The following is a 17,585-nucleotide window of genomic DNA, read 5'->3' on the forward strand; positions in this document are numbered from 1 at the left end:
CTGAGTGACTGTGTGTGTGTGTGTGTGTGTGTGTGTGTGTACATACATGGTGTAGCGTAATGTAGTACACTGCTTATACAACCTCCTGATTGCCTGTCAAGACGATTGCTCTGTTACCATGGAAACCATGTGACAAAAAAAATCAGGTTACCATGGGCAGGTGCATATGAGGTGCAGTATGATCATTTGTGGCTCCGTCTGTTGCCTGATGCAATATGACTGCAAGGGGAAGCTGGGTTTGACAGACACAAAATCCGTTTTGCGGTGTGTTTACTATCACTTTGAATGTTTATCTGAACCCGTAAGATTAAAAACACTAAAAATATTAGGGATTAGGAAGCTTCCCCGCACAGTCGTTGACTCCCAGCTGCACATGTCGAGGTTACATAAATGTATTAGACAGGAATCCGAGGGAGATGTAGGCCAGACAGTTAAATGTTAGAGAGTTTTGTGTGTGTGTGCTGCCTTACAACACAGCAAAGGCATTTTGATGCACTGCACCAATTTTGGAACAAAAGACCTTATAGCCCAGACCACATCACTATCCTCCCACCACCTGCACCCCATACCTTCCTTCCCTCCTCCTCCTCCCCGCAACTTGTAGTTCAAGACTGAAACAACAGTATATCAAGACCACAGCCCTGCCTACTGTAACACATTTACTCAGTCATCACACAGACCCACACGCTCACTCCCTGCTGCCAAATTAAACTGGCACACTGTACGTACTACTTACAGTAGTGCGCATATCTACGAACATAAAGTCAGTTTGTATGACTATGTGTGTGTACATAAAGCCTACTGCGCGTTTATCTTTCCCTTCCTTCTATCTAAGCAGACACGAACTTTCGGCCATTTTTTTTGGGTGCTTGTTGTTTTCACCAAAACAAGGAGCTGTTCTCAGGTCGACGCTGAGCAGCGCCTTCTGGTGAACCTCGGGCTACTTTGGAGGAGGGTAAAATGATCCCAGATCAGTGTCTGTTTCGGTGTCACGCCATCCCCCCACCGCGCAGCTAGGCGCGCGCGAGCCTCGCGATAGCCTCGCCTACCAGAATCAAAGCTCCGCTCGCGAACTGGATGCTGACAGGCGCGCGTGCGGTCATCATGCAAAGGTTACGTTGGATCGGTTTCAACGAGTCTCGAAAGAAGCCGCTCCTCCGCAGGACCCGCACGGAGCACAAAATGCGAGACGTCTAGCGACTCCGACAGCCACGGAGTTACTCACGTTTACCGGCCCGTTTGGCGACGGCAGGTGTCAAGAACCATGAACGCGAGTTCGGGATTTCCGCGAACGGCAGTGTGTACGCTGGCTCCTCACGGCGGTAAAGTGGCTTCATGAGTGTCCAAAGTAACAGTGGAAGTGGTGGTGGAAGTTTGGAGGCGACGCCATCTTGGTCGCAGCTCTCCTCGTCCCCAACGATTTCTCAACCACAAATAACGGCGACCGCAAAGAGCAAGGAAGGTACACCAGCTCACCCAAGTGCACGACCCGCTCGCATTCTCCCCAAAGTGCGTTCTTTCCCCCCCGAGAAGTGGATTATTTTGGCCGTGTCGAGCTAGCGTTTGTTCAAGTAAAAAAAATGGATGTCAAGTTCAGTGATGCCGTGAATTGGAAGCCAAATGTCAGCTGTCAGTTCAGTTGATGGCCAGTCTAAGTAGCAACGGGCTATCGTGTTTGCACAAAGGCAGTGCTAGCTTGTTGTTTCGTTTTGTTTCGCTGTCATGTTTCGTGATCTCTTGTCACTCGATCGCCGTCGATCCGAAAACAGTGTTTTTGTAGCAGTTTGTAACATCCTGTCAACAGCTTCTAGTGGATTATTATTAACGCAGCTATGCATGCATCCATTAATGCGCTGTAATGCATGACCCCGCTACTTTGAACTGCCAAACAGGCCGTGGGTTGCACTTTTTTAACCAGTTTGGGCGCATTTGTTGTTCCACGTCTTTTGCTATGTTGTTGACGTGATGTTATTTACTTGTGACTCGGAGTTGCTGGATGTAATGTGACAAAACTGGGCAAATATCAGCAGTCGTTTAGACTCTTCCAGCTAAGGCCATTAGTTATAGGGCAGAGGAAAATTACTGAGACAGCGACGATGTTACGAAGTTAGTCCGAAAATGCGTATCAAAATATTCGTAATAGGTACCATACCGATATAGGATACGTGCTCAAGACTATTTTTTTTATTAAAATATTTTTTTTACGCAAGACCCATAACAATAATGTCCAAATAGACAAAATAATTCTCCCAACACGAAGGTCTAGCTTTATAGATCACTTAACCCAAATGTTGTCTTTCCTAAAATAACCCTACATACTATTGATATTTTGTTGTGCTCCCAGTTTGACTGCACAAAGGTTTCATAATGTCCATTATGCCTTTTAAGGCTTGCCCCTGTGCCAGAAGCTGTGTAAAGATGACAGCCAGGAAATGTCCAATAAGGAAACAAACACTTGCAGCATACAGCAGGGAGTATGAAGACCTGCCTTCCTCTCACTTGGGAAACTGGTTGTTCTAGGTCCAGTCTGACTGTGCGTGTGTGAGATATATGTATATGTATATATATATATATATATATATATATATATATATATATATATATACTCAACAGGGTGAGGAGAACTGATGCACACGTGTAGCATTTCAATTAGACACACTGCTGCCGTCTGCTTCTTTTTTGAGTGATGTAGCAACTTGTTATTTTTCCTCCATCTGCAAATGTTCAGAAGTACTGAAATCCTGAAATGTTAAGCTGCTTGAGGACAGTGCAGTGAGGATGTGTGACAGGCTAACTTTTAAAGAAACAATACTGTAGATGGGCCAGCTGACAATTTTTGTGTTGGCAGACTCAAGCCAGCGCGGTCTGTTCTCGTCCCATTTCTCTAGGTGTAAAATGACCTCCATGCTTTCTGTTTGTACTTACAGTGTCACTCAGCTGCTGTAATTTCCAGCATATATATTGCAAACACATCTTTTGAAGGGCTGCCTCCTTCCCAGTCGAATGAAATGCATTTTTCTATTTTTATTCTCATTCTAATTTTTCCTCAGCCCATCCCTGATACTGTCGGCTTATGTATTTTCCTGCGCTCGTTTTTATTCCTTTTGGGTATTTTTATTCTTTTTTTTTTTTTCACAGCAGTGTGTTCTGCTCTAATTCTGTATAGCACAATTATGGGTGATAATATAAGCGTCTCACTGTATTGTGCTTTTGTCGTCATTCCAGGCCCAATGGAGGAGCTGCACAGCCTGGACCCCAGGAGACAGGAGCTGCTGGAGGCCAGGTTTACAGGAGCTGTCAGCGGCAACACGGGAGGCAGCACTGGGAGCACGAGCGGCGGTGCTAAGGTAACACAGTACAGAAGAAGAGATAAATAAATAAAGCCTCCATTTTCATATGTCTCGCTCAAAAACAGTTAGCTAGTGCACAAAAACTTCTTCAGAAAATTTCCCTTTGTGCGTCTTTGTTTCTTGACTCATTACAGAGCTGTAAATGCCTTTGTTTTTCCCTACTGTAGGAGCTACATGAGAAATTAGCTTGAGTGTGAAAGGGGAAAAAAAACTGCCAATCCAATCTAGTTGACAATTGGTACTTGCTAGCTGTAGAAAACATGCTTTACGGAAGTTAAAGCAGCAATGGCTAACTCCCACCATGATCAGAAGTTGCCAAAAAGTGCTACGTCACAATCCCAGAAGTAAAAATCAAACACGTGTTCCTGCTAGTGGAAAAGCAGGCAAAAAAGTTCCTGTTTTCCTAAAAAGGAGGTCATAGTTCCTGGAAATGTTCATGATTTGGAAGAGATCCAAGTGACACACCTTAGGACTGCAGAGACTAGATTCCTGTCAGATGAGCCAGCCGCGTCGCCTGCCTTCAGCGTTTGTTTTACTGCTGTTTACGTTTAGTGATCATTATAGAACTTGAATAGCTGACTTGTGCTGACTGTTCTCTTGTTCTCTGTGTTTGAATTCTTGCTCTGAATAGGGTCTGGCTAATGAATCCTCTAATCACAGCTATGGAAGTCTGGGATCATCTAGTGACAAAGAGTCAGAGGTGAAACTCACATACAGTCAGAGCATATTACACCACTTAATAAAGAGATGCACAGTAATATGTGCTTATAAGCATAGCCATATTGTCAGTGTTTTCCTTGCACTGCCCACTCTTTCTTTTCTGCCTCTCCTGCTACCTCCACCTCTCCCTCTTTTCTCTTTCTAGAACTCTGATTTGAAAAGAGGGAGCTCTCCTGCCTACTCAGTATGTACTCTTCCTTCCTGCTGCTCTTTCCTGCTGAACACCACCACAAGATCCTGCCTTGTTAGATAAAACACAGGGGATTCATGCTTTTCTTTTTTGTTTCATATCTATTTACAGACTCCGGAGAAGAAGCACTCTGAGTCGTCCAGAGGGAGAAAAAGGAAAGCTGATACCTATTCAGAGAGTAGTCAAGGTATGGTGGATGTCTGCGTTAAAGCAGCATGATTCGGGGAGGTTATTGATGGCTGACATTGAATTTGAACTGTTTTGTTCTGTTTTTGCAGGAAAGACCTCGACACGTGGGCCCAAGATCAGTGACTATTTTGATGTGAGTATTACAAAAACTGCTCTTTCTTCTTATAATTTCGAACCTCTTTCTTAAGTCTTAAGTTTATCCTCTGTGCAAAGTTCCAGGGTGGAAATGGTTCCAGTCCAGTCAGAGGTCTCCCATCAGTTCGCCGCTCTCCGCAGAACTCACACTCTGCCCCAGGCTCCATCGTGAGTATTTGAGGGATGAACTGGGGCTTCACCAAAGCCGAGTGTCAGCTAAATAAGGATTATTTAGCACTGTGAATTCTCCAAAGCTACTCTAGTACACTTTAAGAAAACAATATGATGCTGCAAATAAGCATGTGTCCTCTAAAAGTCTTGCTCAGGGATCAGACTTACTCGATCGATTATTGGCATTGTGTACAAGTAAATGTCTGTAAATTTAATATTTATAACAAAACCTTTGTGTGCGTAGATCCGGCAGAATAGCTCCTCACCTACTAGTCTGTGCTTTGGAGAGCACAATCTCAAAGCTTCCTCAAGCAAATGTGTCCAGGTAAGAATTACACACTGACATGATGAGGCTTTTTTCCTTCTTCTTCTGCTTCTTTTTAAATTTTTATTCAGGCAGTCGTCGTCTCTTACTGGTGCCTGTTTATTTGGCTTTTTTTAGACTGAACTGACGGGCCTAAAACTCGCTGCCCTGGAGAGCAACAAAAGTTTGGACCTGGAAAAGAAAGAAGGGCGAATAGATGACCTGCTCAGGGTGAGTTAGATCTCCGTGTTGATCAGCAGTTGATGAAGGATGGACGGCTGTTCAGATCGCATGGGGCTGTAGTCTCCATATCAGTCAGTTGGCCAATATGCTTTAATCTTCAGGGTTACTTTCAAAGGAGAGGAAGTGCCTTTAGTGCCTGGCTCTGACTTGTAAAACATTTATGTTGACTGAGTGTTTACATGAAAATGGATCCAAACTAAACTTGTTGGTCTGGCTGGCTAGCATCATTTTAAATAATCTAGACCATATGTCAAGGTTTTTGTTGCCATGTCCAGTTGATTGATTGATAAGTAGGCATGATTGTAGTGGACCAAGATTTTCAAAATCACACTAGGTTTATATTACACGTAAACAGTCTTTCATTGTGTTCCTCTTTGTTTTGTTTTTTAACAGGCTAACTGTGACCTGCGACGGCAGATTGATGAACAGCAAAAACTCCTGGAGAAATACAAGGAGAGACTCAACAAGTGCATCACCATGAGCAAGAAGCTGCTCATAGAAAAGGTGTGTTTTCATACACATACATACATTTGGCTAAAAAAAAACATACTACATTTAAAGCTGATTGTTTCTCTTTAACATGTGAAAGAGGAGATGATGCAGGAGTGTGTTACCATGTATTAGCTAATGTTTACTGAGTAAACGTGAAGCTTATTGTTTGCAAAGGTGACGACATTAAAGAAAAATACATTTCTTAGTCCAGTGTTCTCTGGTGTTTTAGCTTTGCTGTGGTTGTACAGCTGCTGAGAGAAAGAAAAGCGTGTTTCGGTTGGTAGGTTTTTGAACATCTTCACCAGCCACTTGTTCTCATTCGGATTCCACTGAGATAAATGTAGTATCACAGTGGTGGAAGGACTTGGTGTTTAAACAACCTCTCTTAGTTCAGAGTTGTGTTGTTTCATAATATTTAAACGTTGCTTTTAGTCTGCATGGTAATTGATCAGGGTTCATCACTGGAATATTTTGCTAGAGTCCTTAGCTTGAATTGAAAACAGTATCGAGCCTCAGCTAAGATACTTCAACAACAGAGCCATTGTTCTAACTGTGTGCCTGCCTGTTTTTGTTCTGTTTTTTGTTTTTGCCCACAGAGCACTCAGGAGAAGCAGTCATGTCGCGAGAAGAGCATGCAGGATCGCCTCCGTCTCGGCCACTTCACCACCGTCAGACACGGAGCATCCTACACGGAGCAGTGGACTGACGGATACGCATTCCAGAACCTGATCAAGTGATGTGTTGTTTTTTGTTTTGTTTTTAAATCAAACACAGTCAACTATTATTTATAGTTGACTGTGTTTGGATTCTTTGTGGAAAAAAAACAACATTTTTTTCACAAAAAACAACATTTTTTTCACAAGTGATTTTTCTGTGCAAGCTTCACTTCACAGCCAAGAATATAAACAGCGATGAGTTGTCTATATCCAGCCTTAGTGTTTGCCGTATGATCCATTTCTTGCTTGTGCCTTTCTTTCTACACAGGCAGCAGGAGGGCATCAACCAGCAGAGAGAGGACATAGAGCGCCAAAGGAAGCTGCTGGCAAAGAGGAAGCCTCCAAACCCTGCAGCTCCCTCCCTCTCTGTGGCCTCCGCATCTGAGCCCAAGCAGCGCAAAACGAAGGTGGTTAACGGCAACGATTCTGACCCCTTCCTGAAACCCTCCTTGCCCCAGCTGTGAGTACAATGAAATAAGTATATGCTGTCTGTGAGAATGATACTAAACTTCTCTTCATTGTTTTCTATGGGTAGTTTTAACTTTCACTTTTGAATATTTATTTTTTTAAAGTTACTGAAAGCCGTGGTTAGCAGTGGTGTCATTTGGAATTAGGAAAATTCGATTTCTCTTGTGTTTTGGCAGACTGACCCTCGCTGAGTACCACGAGCAGGAAGAAATCTTTAAGCTCCGCCTTGGACATCTGAAGAAGGTGAGTGTTTTAAAAAAAAAAAAAAGAAAAAAGAAAAAAAAGCATCAGCTAATAAACCAACTGTTTGTGAAAACATTGTTAAAATTCTGCTGAAAGCAGAATTTGACCATAACTATGAGTGAAACGCTTTTAAACTGTAAAATGTTTGAATTTCATGGTTGTCCAGGAGGAGGCAGAGATCCAAGCAGAGCTGGAGCGGTTGGAGAGGGTGAGGAACCTTCATATCAGAGAGCTGAAGAGGATAAACAACGAGGACAGCTCAGCGTAAGTGTACTCGGCAACCCCGCTGAAGGATCTTGTTTACTGACAGTTAAGACGTGACTGTGGATGAGCGTTAGTATTATTTTCCACAGTGGTCATTTAGTAGAGCCGATGAATGAAAACAAAATTAATGTGTAATAAAATCATCAAGTGGTCACATAATGAATATAAATCACAAAGAAGTTGGTGATTGCCTTGAGCAGCTGTGTACTCATTAGGTTAATTCCTCATTCATTGGCACCGAAACTTGCTGTATCACAAGGCAGATGATATAATAGAAACTTCACACATCCTGATTGTATGAATGGTTAGTATTTTTTTTATGCTGTGTTAATTTTTTTTGCTCACTAAGCATCTTTCTCACTCAGATTTAAAGACCATCCCACCCTGAATGAGAGGTACCTTCTGTTGCACCTGCTGGGCAGGGGCGGCTTCAGTGAAGTCTATAAGGTATTGTCTTTGTGGAAGGACTGCGCTTTTCCTGTTTTCTCTTTGGGCGTATGTATGTTTACAGACAAAATGTCTGAGTGTGCTTTCCTTTCACGTGCAGGCCTTTGACCTGTTCGAGCAGCGCTATGCTGCTGTTAAAATCCACCAGCTCAACAAGAACTGGAGAGAGGAGAAAAAGGAGAACTACCACAAGTAGGTCTCATCCACAGACACAAAATAATTGAGGTCCACAAAGACAACATGTTTCCCTATTTACACATGCTGTTTTGACACATTTTCCCTTCTAGGCATGCATGCAGGGAGTACCGGATACACAAGCAGCTGGACCATCCCAGAATAGTCAAACTGTATGACTATTTTTCCCTGGATACTGACACGTGAGTGACCTGTGACATCTGCCAGCTGCTGCCCTGTTGGGTTCACATATCCTCAGGATGCGCCTCTCTTAGCACTGTGTTAAAAACCTTTTTTTCTAATGGCTGTAAACCAGCATGGTGCACACTAGTTAGTGTTGAAGCTTCTCAAAGACCAAACCCAGTAAATATTCAAATAATGCATGAATTGTTTGTGTTGTGCCTCGAGGCTCCAGTTCAGGGTGGTATCAGATTAGAAAATCACAGTGGAATGTATGATTCAGTGTTAACGTGCTCTGACAATGGATGTTATTTTTTGAAGGTTTAACTTCTGTCCGTGGGTGTTAACTCAGCACATGAGCTGTAGTCACCCAGACTCGGAGGGTGCTTAAAGGAAGTGGCAGCCAGTCTCACATACCTAAATGAGGGCATTATATGTTTGTCCAGAAAGACAGTTTAAATATTTCTGAGGTTACTCTTGCTCATATTGTACCGACTTCGCAAAGTGTTCCTTGGATAACTAAGCAGCTCGCTTACATGGCTGGAAACTGAGATCGGTCTCATTAAATAGCACAAAGTCCTGACCCTGACCTCTGACCTACATATGGGGGAAGGAAATGTCTCTTCTTAGCCTCTAGGCTTTCCATCTCCTGAGAGAAAGGTATACTGGTTAATCAGTGTATCTAGCTACTTAAGGATCACTAAACTGATGACAAGCTGAAGTTGCAAAGACTGTTCTCGTCTTGTTTGTTCATCGTTTTTTTTTTTGTTGTTTTTTTTGTTTGTTTTCCTCGGTATGTAACCATGTGCATGTGTCTTTGTTAGGTTCTGCACGGTGTTGGAGTTCTGTGAAGGAAATGACCTGGACTTCTACCTGAAACAAAACAAGCTAATGTCAGAGAAAGAGGCACGCTCCATTGTCATGCAAATTGTCAGCGCATTGCGCTACCTCAATGAAATCAAACCCCCCATCATCCACTACGACCTGAAACCTGGTTAGTCTCCTGTTTGGCATGAAATCAAAGTCAATTGTTGTTCCTCTAACGATTTTTAGTGTTTCACTGTTAAAGCAGGATATCTGATTGTTAAACAGTTACTGAATCTCCTGCGTTTGTGGCAATTAGGTAACATCTTGCTGGTGGATGGTACAGCATGTGGAGAAATCAAAATCACAGACTTTGGCCTGTCCAAGATAATGGACGATGACAACTATGGTGTTGACGGCATGGATCTCACATCACAGGGAGCGGGCACCTACTGGTAACACACACACACACACACACACACACACACACACACACACACACACACACACACACACACACACACACACACACACACACACACACACACACTAATACTCTTCCCAGACTGACAGACAGGTTAAACCCATGATTGCAGATTACCTGAAAGAGACAGCGCACTAAATCTGTGGGCGTATGTCGTGTATAAATTGTGTCTCTGCGCTACTAATAAGCTGTACGGTGAATTGTGACTAAAATATGGTAGGTATAGAGTCAAGTATGGATCTGCACAGGTTACAGTCCTGAACTTACCCACATGAGAAGAACAATAACAAAGATGTCACATGCAGCATGCTATCGCATAGAAGGAAACAGTGGAGGGCTAAAAGTGCCGAAATGAAATAAATAAATACATCTGTGAATAATTATGTAAATGTGTCAGAAATGAATTTCAATTGAAAGTAAGGAAATAAATAGATCATAAATAAATATATCAATAATTATTGAAAATATTTGTTTATTATCTAAAAACATTGAAGTATTTCACTGTAATTATTTGATGATTCGTGTGCTGCAGTGCAGCATGAAATCGTTTAAACTGTCGCTACAGCTCGTCAACGTCTGATTGGTTACCTTGCATATATGTCTCAAATAATGGACTGATGGGAGTGGTGATGTGGACCATCAGGTATCCCAGAATGCATTGCGAAAGCCAGCTATTAACTGACCGAGTGATCAGAATGCATCGTACCCACTAAGAAAAGCCTGCTCCACGCACACAATTTTCAAAACCCCTGTTGACCCTCACCACTCAGTGAATGGTTATATAATTATCCTATGTTCTAACTGACTAGTGATGTCTTATTTATTTTACTGTTTTGTCTTCCTGAGCAAATTGATTTAGTCGAGATTAATGAGACAAATTGAAAATTCATTTTAGCGCTTTTAGTCCGCTTTTAAGTCAGAGCGTATAGTTTTATTTATAAATAAATTTGCAGCACAAAAAAGATGCACAAAGCCCCAAATTTTGGCCTCTTGTCGAACAGCTGGTGCTCTGTATGCAAGTGTGTAGTTGTGGTATGTCTGAGTGTGTAGATTGTGCCAGGAGAAATCACACCTCTACCGACCTGCCCGCGTATGGAAGCAGCTCAATTCAGTTTTTTAAAGATAATGTCATATAGTATTTCTAATCTGATAGCCAGTGTCCTTTTTTTTAAATCTGTTTGCTTAATCTTGTATTTAGGTACCTTCCTCCAGAGTGCTTTGTGGTGGGGAAGGAACCACCTAAGATCTCCAACAAGGTGGATGTCTGGTCTGTGGGAGTGATCTTCTTCCAGTGCCTCTATGGACGCAAGGTGCCGCATCGTAACACCATGCACCACAACATCCAATGTCAGATGAAGTGACATGAACATTTTGAATTTGAATCTTGTGTTTTGTTTTTACAGCCGTTTGGTCACAATCAGTCACAGCAGGACATCCTCCAGGAAAACACCATCCTCAAAGCCACAGAAGTCCAGTTCCCAGCGAAACCACAGGCCAGCACGGAGGCAAAGGTAACGCACACACAGACACGTTTACAGACACACGAGGGCATTTACGTCACCTTTATTGATACAGCTGCTATAAAATGGATGCTGCTTGCGCTTAGTTTTACTCCTGTTGCTCGATATCTCAAATTGCACGAACATTATGTTCATAGTGATGCAATATTTCAACATTAATGCAATAAAGCTGAAACTCGGGACTGAAAAGTAGCCTGTAAATGGCATCTCCTAATGACCTTCAACCGCATAGCATCTTAATGGTGAGTTAATAGAGGGCGCTGTGGATAAAATCTTCTATATTTTACACCCAACTAAAAGGAATATCCATAGATTTAATAACCATGCTGGGACGTCTGTTTTGGGCCCAGGTAATTCAATACCTGACAAATGGATCTGCTGTTTGACAGTAATGCAAAATCCTGTAAAACCCAAAGTGACATGAAACAGTCCATCAGTAAATAATCACATCTGGCGAAATTTAGAGATATTAAATCGAGGCAAACCTTGTGTAGTTGAAGAGATAAACTTCTATATTATTTTAACACAAATGTAATGACCTATTTGTCTGTGGTGTGAAAGAAATCAGAAAAGTTCACTGGTTTTAGTTTCTCACATTTCAAGATGATTTTTTCTTTTTTTAAGCGTAAGCAGGGTGAGACTTGTGTTGCAGTTTTGGCTACAGCTGCACACTAATGTGTTAATAATTAACAGAGATTTAGTTTGGCAGTCCAGCGACACGTTGACACATGTTCGTTCATCTGAGTCAGCTGCAACCAGTAGTTTCCTATTCCTCGACTTTAGTTGGGTGGGACAGCCAGACACACATGATTCATTTTAGTATTTCTTTAGCTAGCTGCTAGCTACGCCCCTTCCTTTATCACGTCTTGTTTCCTACCCTGATATCATTCAGCTGTTTCTCCAGAGAGGATCTCGTCCTACACTAGACTCCGACTACACATTTCAGAGCTGAAGTAGCTGACAGTAGTCTGTGTTCTGGCCTGAAAATTTGCTGCAAGCTGGAGTGACACTCAAATGAGAGCCCATAGCTGGTGGAGAAATGTTAAAAGCAGAATAAGAATACCCAGCCACCCGCAGTTCACCTGTGAGAGACTTACTGGAGAAGCAGCTGATAATATTGCCTTTCCATAAATAGGATCTAAATTAGTGGCAAACAGTAACAAAAGGTAGAGTAGCATATGTCTCCTATCATTTTAATTTGTGCTCTTTTGTGCTCTGCAGGCGTTTATCCGCCGCTGTCTGGCCTATCGCAAGGAGGATAGGTACGACGTTCACCAGCTGTGCTCGGACACCTACCTCCTCCCTCACATGAGACGCTCAAACTCCTCCGGCTCTCTGCAGCCCTCCGCCTCATCTCTTCCCACCTACTGACTAACATTCTGATGGGACCGTCTGGCCAGTCTTGAGGCAGGAATGTTCATCGATTAGTAGATGTGGATCTTTGTTTTTTCTTTTTCTCCACCTGAGCTGTTGCTAAAACGGATACATTAGCAACAGAACAGGAGAAAAGATGGAAAAATGAGAGGAAGTAAAGGCTGATCATGCTCTTGAACTCAATTATGTGAGAGAGGAGACGGAGTATAAAGCGAAGGAATAGATGGGGAGAAGAGCGGAAAGCAGACGACGACGATGAATCTAGAGGATTTGTTTAAGGAATTAACTCCTTAAAAGACATTAAATGACCTGCTCCCTTCTCGTAGCTCTATATACATCTACATGTAGACACACGCACGTAATAAAACACCTCATGAGGTGGCTAAAACTCACGTCAACATAACGCTGCAGTTACAGTCTCGATGCTAATGAGGGCGCTGACCAGCAGGGGTCAGAAGATGGGGGTTAACGGACACGCAGAGGAGGCACCGGTGTTTGAGGCGACCTGCAATTCATTTTAATGAGACGCCCGAATGACTTTACCTGTAGCCTCCTATCTGCACCCCACAGGGATTAACTTAAAAAGTGATCTGAGACGAGGACTCTGAAGTGACCACGTAACCTTTATCAGACTTGATGTTTAAAAACAAAAAAAAAGGAAAAAAATTACATATTTCTGGATTCAGTTTGCGTTTCCAATCCAGATTACCTTCATCTGGTCTCCTAGCTGGCTTTTAGCACTGCAATGTGGGCTTTATTCCCGCTTCATCAAATTTCACTTCCATTTACTTTTTTTTTTTTTTTTTTTTTTATCCTCCTTTTTGTTGCTTTACAACATATTTGAGGTCTACAGGAAGTGGATCTGTGAATCTGTCTTAATCGTTTTTTGTTCAGGTAAAAAATCCGTCATGTTGTACCCCCCGCCCGCCCGCCAGCTCTCCTGAAGAAGAGGGGGCGGGGGGCTGGATCAGCTGTTGCTGTCATCAGGACGCAGAATTGGTTGTAGATTTCACGTGCAGGAGACGTCAATCATTAGCAGATCAATAATATTGAGGCTTTTCCTTGCTACCACTTAGCTCCATTTAATTTGTATCTCCTCCTGAAAGCTGTTCTCAGTTTGCTGCTATAAGTGTCGCTTTTAGTTTGTAACACGTCTGTGAATGATTTTCACCTCGCATATGTGCATACTTGAACTGTGTTAAGAGGATTTTTTTTGTTTGTTCTTATAAAATAAGACGCCCGCTGTGCTGTTCAAGGGAATGCAACACGTTCTTCTGCCACCAACATTCAGCCTCTGTGTTTTGTTTTGTTTTTTTTGTTGTTGTTTTTTTGGTCTATTTCCCACCCACAAAACTTTTTTTGATTATTTTGATGTAAAAGTCCGACAGACCTATAGAGCAAAGGCCCAGTGCGCTGTGTAGTGAGAAATGTTCATGCCAGCAGAAGTGTGCACGCTCCAGGTTGGTTGCGGTTGCAGCAAGATTTACTGCGGCTAGAGTTTGAGTGGATATATCCAGATGTTGTCATTGTCTAAATAAAACACTTACCTGTATGGTTTTGTGCCTTTTAAGCCCTCACAAATGTAGGCAACGTGGATCCCGGATTGGTAAGAATTTTATGTGCCGCAAGTGATAAGGGGATTGATAAAAATAATGCTTTAATTTAAACATTTATCCTGAATTGATTGTTGAAATGTTAGCTGTCATATGGGTAAAAAACAAACGGAGAAACTCGACATCAATTCAGAAACATTACAAGAGCATTAAACTGCAGGAGAGGAGCTCCCATGGCTTGTGTGAAAGTGAAAGCAAGTGAGGAAGTGGAATAACAAGTTTCAAGTTTAATAAAAGAAACAAACACACCGCCCTCTGTTTTCATCTGCTGAACAGAACGGTGTGAAATATCAGGTACACACAGCAAAACATGTTTTAATAGAAATACATCCATTAGTAAAGTAAAAGCCATATCATGTTTGGAATCTGATGCTAGGCTTCGTCGTTAAAAGATTGCCTGACAAGAACTAGTTCCTGCTGTGCGACCCATATTTCCTGTGGAGGGTTATGTAACTTTGGTGGAAGTGCAACAAGATGGAGACTGGAGGAAGGCGATAACACCCATGTGGTAATTGCCAAAGAAAGTGCGATATTTATATTTATGTATGCGTAGCTATAGATAGATATAAAAACTTGGTAGTCACTTCATTAGTTACACTAATGGAGACAGTTTTTCCTTAAGAACTTCCCTAAGTCTTTGTGGCATGGATTTGACAAGGTGTTGGAAACATTCCTCAGAGATTCTGGTCCACATTAACATGATGACATCACAGCTGCAGCAGATTTATTGGCTGAAATCCAAGATGACGATGTCCTGTTCCACCACATCCCAAACAGATTGAGATCTGCTGACAGCGAGCTTGTCATGTTCAAGAAACCAGTTTGAGATGATTGAGTTTTGCGACGTGTGTTATACAGGCACGATAGAATAGAATAGAATAGAATAGAATTCAACTTTATTGTCATTGCACATGCACAGGTACAGGGCAACGAAATGCAGTTTGCATCCATCCAGAAGTGCTTTAGTGATATAGATATATTACAATAAATATTAGCAATAATATAGATATGTAAATATATTACAGAAATGGGTCTATTATGGTATGTTATAATGTACACGGTATGAAGTATGTTGTGAATATTCTATAACTATAAGTATGTACAGGCTGTAGTGAGTACAAGCTATGTACAGGCTATGAACAGGATATAAATATGAAAAACTATACAGAATATGAAATAAATAACTTTACAGAATCTGAGATATACAGCTATACAGAAATGGGAACTATGCAAGTTGTAAACAGTTGTAGGGTTAAAAATTATCGTATGTACAGAATGATTATTTACACAGAGCTATACAGTAGTGCAGTTAAGATAAGTGAGATATGTGGATAATTCTACAGAGGCTATATAAAGTGCTAGTGGTTGTGAGTGGTGGTTCAGTCCATGTTATTATTGTGTGTTTGAGGGTACAGTTGTCCATTGTGGGTGTGTGTATGTTCAGTCCATGAGTTTAACGTGGGTCAGATGTCAGGAGGCAGAGTTCAGGAGTCTGACAGCTGTGGGGAAGAAGCTGTTCCGGTACCTGGTGGTCTTAGTCCGGAGGCTCCTGTGGCGCCTCCCAGAGGGCAGGAGGGTGAAGAGTCCATGTGATGGGTGACTGGGGTCTTTGATGATTTTCCCAGCCCTTTTCAGACACCGCTTCCTGTAGATGTCTTTTATGGCAGGAAGTGGTGCTCCGGCGATGCGCTGGGCAGTTTTCACGACCCTCTGCAACGCCTTCCGGTCCGAGGCAGAGCAGTTCCCGTACCAGACTGTTATACAGTTGGTCAGGATGCTCTCGATGGTGCAGCGATAGAAGTTCACCAGGATGTCTGAGGACAGGTGGTTCTTCCTCAGAGTCCTCAAGAAGAAGAGGCGCTGGTGAGCCTTCTTGACCAGCTTGGAGCAGTTGGTCGTCCAGGTGAGATCCTCGGAGATGTGGACTCCCAGGAACTTGAAGCTGCTCACACGCTCCACAGCCGTCCCCTTAATGTGGATGGGTGGATGTGGGTCAGCATTCCTCCTGTAGTCCACGATGAGCTCCTTGGTCTTCTCGGTGTTAAGCAGCAGGTTGTTTGTGTCGCACCACTCAGCCAGACGATCCACCTCCTCCCTGTAGGCGGCCTCATCGTTGTCACTGATGAGGCCAATCACCGCGGTGTCATCTGCAAACTTAATGATGGTGTTGGAACCATCAGCAGGTCTGCAGTCGTGGGTGAAGAGGGAGTAGAGGAAAGGGCTCATCACACAGCCTTGTGGTACACCGGTGTTCATTGTGATTATAGATGAGCAGCGGTTATCCAGCCGGACATGTTGGGGGCGGTTGGTCAGGAAGTCCAGTAACCATTTGCAGATGAGTAATAAAAGGGATGAACATGGTCAGTAACGATATACAGGCAAGCTGGGGTGTTTAAACAATGCTCAGTCGATACTGAGTCCGAACTGCTGGTACAAGGCAGGATGGACCCATGCGTTCATGTTTTTTATGCCAAATTGGGAGCCTATCATCCGAACGTCGCAACAGAAATCAAGGCTCTTCTGACTGGGCAGCGTGTTTGCAGTTTTCTGCTTCGCAGTTTTGGTAAGCCACGTGTGAAGTTTTAGTTTCCTGTTCTTAGCTGACAGGAGTGACACCTGGTGTGGTCTTCTGCTGCTGTAGCTCATCTGCCTCCGGGTTCTGTGTTTTGTGTGCTTAGAGACACTCTTCTGCATACCTGTGGTTATCTGACTTCCTCATCGGCACAAAGCAGCCTGTCCATTATCCTCTGACCTCTGACAATTCAGTTTTGTTTCAAAATTTCAATCCTACAGTTCAATTGTAGGACAATACAAGATTTTGGAGTTATCAAATATGATTTCCCCCCCGGTAAAATGCAGAAAACCGATAAAGAAGCAGGTGACATGGGGTACCCGACACAGTGGCCGGTGAGTGTATTTTAATGCTGTAGCAGGCTTGTGTTACAGTGTGCAATTACAATCTCACCTGAATGTGGTTAAAAGGTATGGAGGGAAGAAAGGATTGTAGTAATATGGATATTTTATTCATAGAATTTATTTTGAAGGCCATCAGTTTGAATTTTACAAGGTTAATTAGAGAATGTCTTAGGTTAATCTTGGCGCCCAGCATCAGTGGGGGAGGTGCATAAAACTGAACTTAATAGAAGTAAAAAGTGTGTGTATCCACAAAGACAGAAAATGCTGTCCTTCATCAGATTTATTAGCTCTGTTTGTGTATCGTTGCCTTTTATAAACCTCCAGCTCGGTAAGTTTCAAGCATGTGCAGGATCTCTTTTCCACTCCACAATTACTGTCACTTCTAACTACTGTCGCTTTTAAATGCCAAAAATAGGTTTTTAGTAATCACTACACATAAGAATAGGGTATGTGATTGCTTATATATATTAAAAATATAAGTATTTTAGGTATGACTATTATACCAGTATACATACATCTGCAGCGTCTATAACCACTGATGTCATTTCCCCCTAATTAAGGACCTGGAGGAAGTTCAATTCACTTTGT

At 42.5% G+C, this 17,585-nt stretch overlaps 1 protein-coding gene across 3 annotated transcripts; it reads left to right on the forward strand.

The window, feature by feature from the left end:
• The first annotated feature begins 1,016 nt into the window (after positions 1-1,016).
• Positions 1,017-14,020, forward strand: LOC120727878 (serine/threonine-protein kinase tousled-like 1-B). 3 transcript variants are annotated; one of them, XM_040022464.1, is made up of 22 exons: positions 1,017-1,462; positions 3,226-3,347; positions 3,982-4,050; positions 4,216-4,254; positions 4,372-4,447; positions 4,539-4,582; positions 4,669-4,752; positions 5,000-5,080; positions 5,198-5,290; positions 5,696-5,806; positions 6,391-6,527; positions 6,779-6,970; positions 7,155-7,221; positions 7,388-7,485; positions 7,851-7,932; positions 8,033-8,124; positions 8,220-8,309; positions 9,111-9,280; positions 9,410-9,545; positions 10,773-10,884; positions 10,978-11,085; positions 12,316-14,020. In XM_040022464.1, the coding sequence occupies exons 1-22, from the start codon at positions 1,336-1,338 to the stop codon at positions 12,463-12,465; spliced, it is 2,280 nt and encodes a 759-aa protein (XP_039878398.1). In that variant the 5' UTR covers positions 1,017-1,335; the 3' UTR covers positions 12,466-14,020. The 3 variants fall into 3 exon arrangements, with proteins under 3 accessions (XP_039878398.1, XP_039878397.1, XP_039878399.1); XM_040022463.1 differs by having other exon boundaries at positions 1,019-1,462; positions 4,663-4,752; XM_040022465.1 differs by lacking the exon at positions 4,216-4,254 and having other exon boundaries at positions 1,022-1,462; positions 4,663-4,752.
• Positions 14,021-17,585: the final 3,565 nt, after the last annotated feature.

The sequence above is a fragment of the Simochromis diagramma genome, unplaced genomic scaffold, assembly GCF_900408965.1.
Source record: "Simochromis diagramma unplaced genomic scaffold, fSimDia1.1 OVJJ01000205.1, whole genome shotgun sequence".
Taxonomy (NCBI): Eukaryota; Metazoa; Chordata; class Actinopteri; order Cichliformes; family Cichlidae; genus Simochromis; species Simochromis diagramma.

Excerpts from the sequence above, each read along its gene's own strand:
- LOC120727878 (XM_040022463.1), top strand. The coding sequence starts at position 1,336 with ATGAGTGTCCAAAGTAACAGTGGAAGTGGTGGTGGAAGTTTGGAGGCG. Across the intron at positions 1,463-3,225 it reads GACCGCAAAGAGCAAGGAAG|GCCCAATGGAGGAGCTGCAC; the intron begins GTACACCAGCTC and ends TCGTCATTCCAG. Across the intron at positions 4,448-4,538 it reads CTATTCAGAGAGTAGTCAAG|GAAAGACCTCGACACGTGGG; the intron begins GTATGGTGGATG and ends CTGTTTTTGCAG.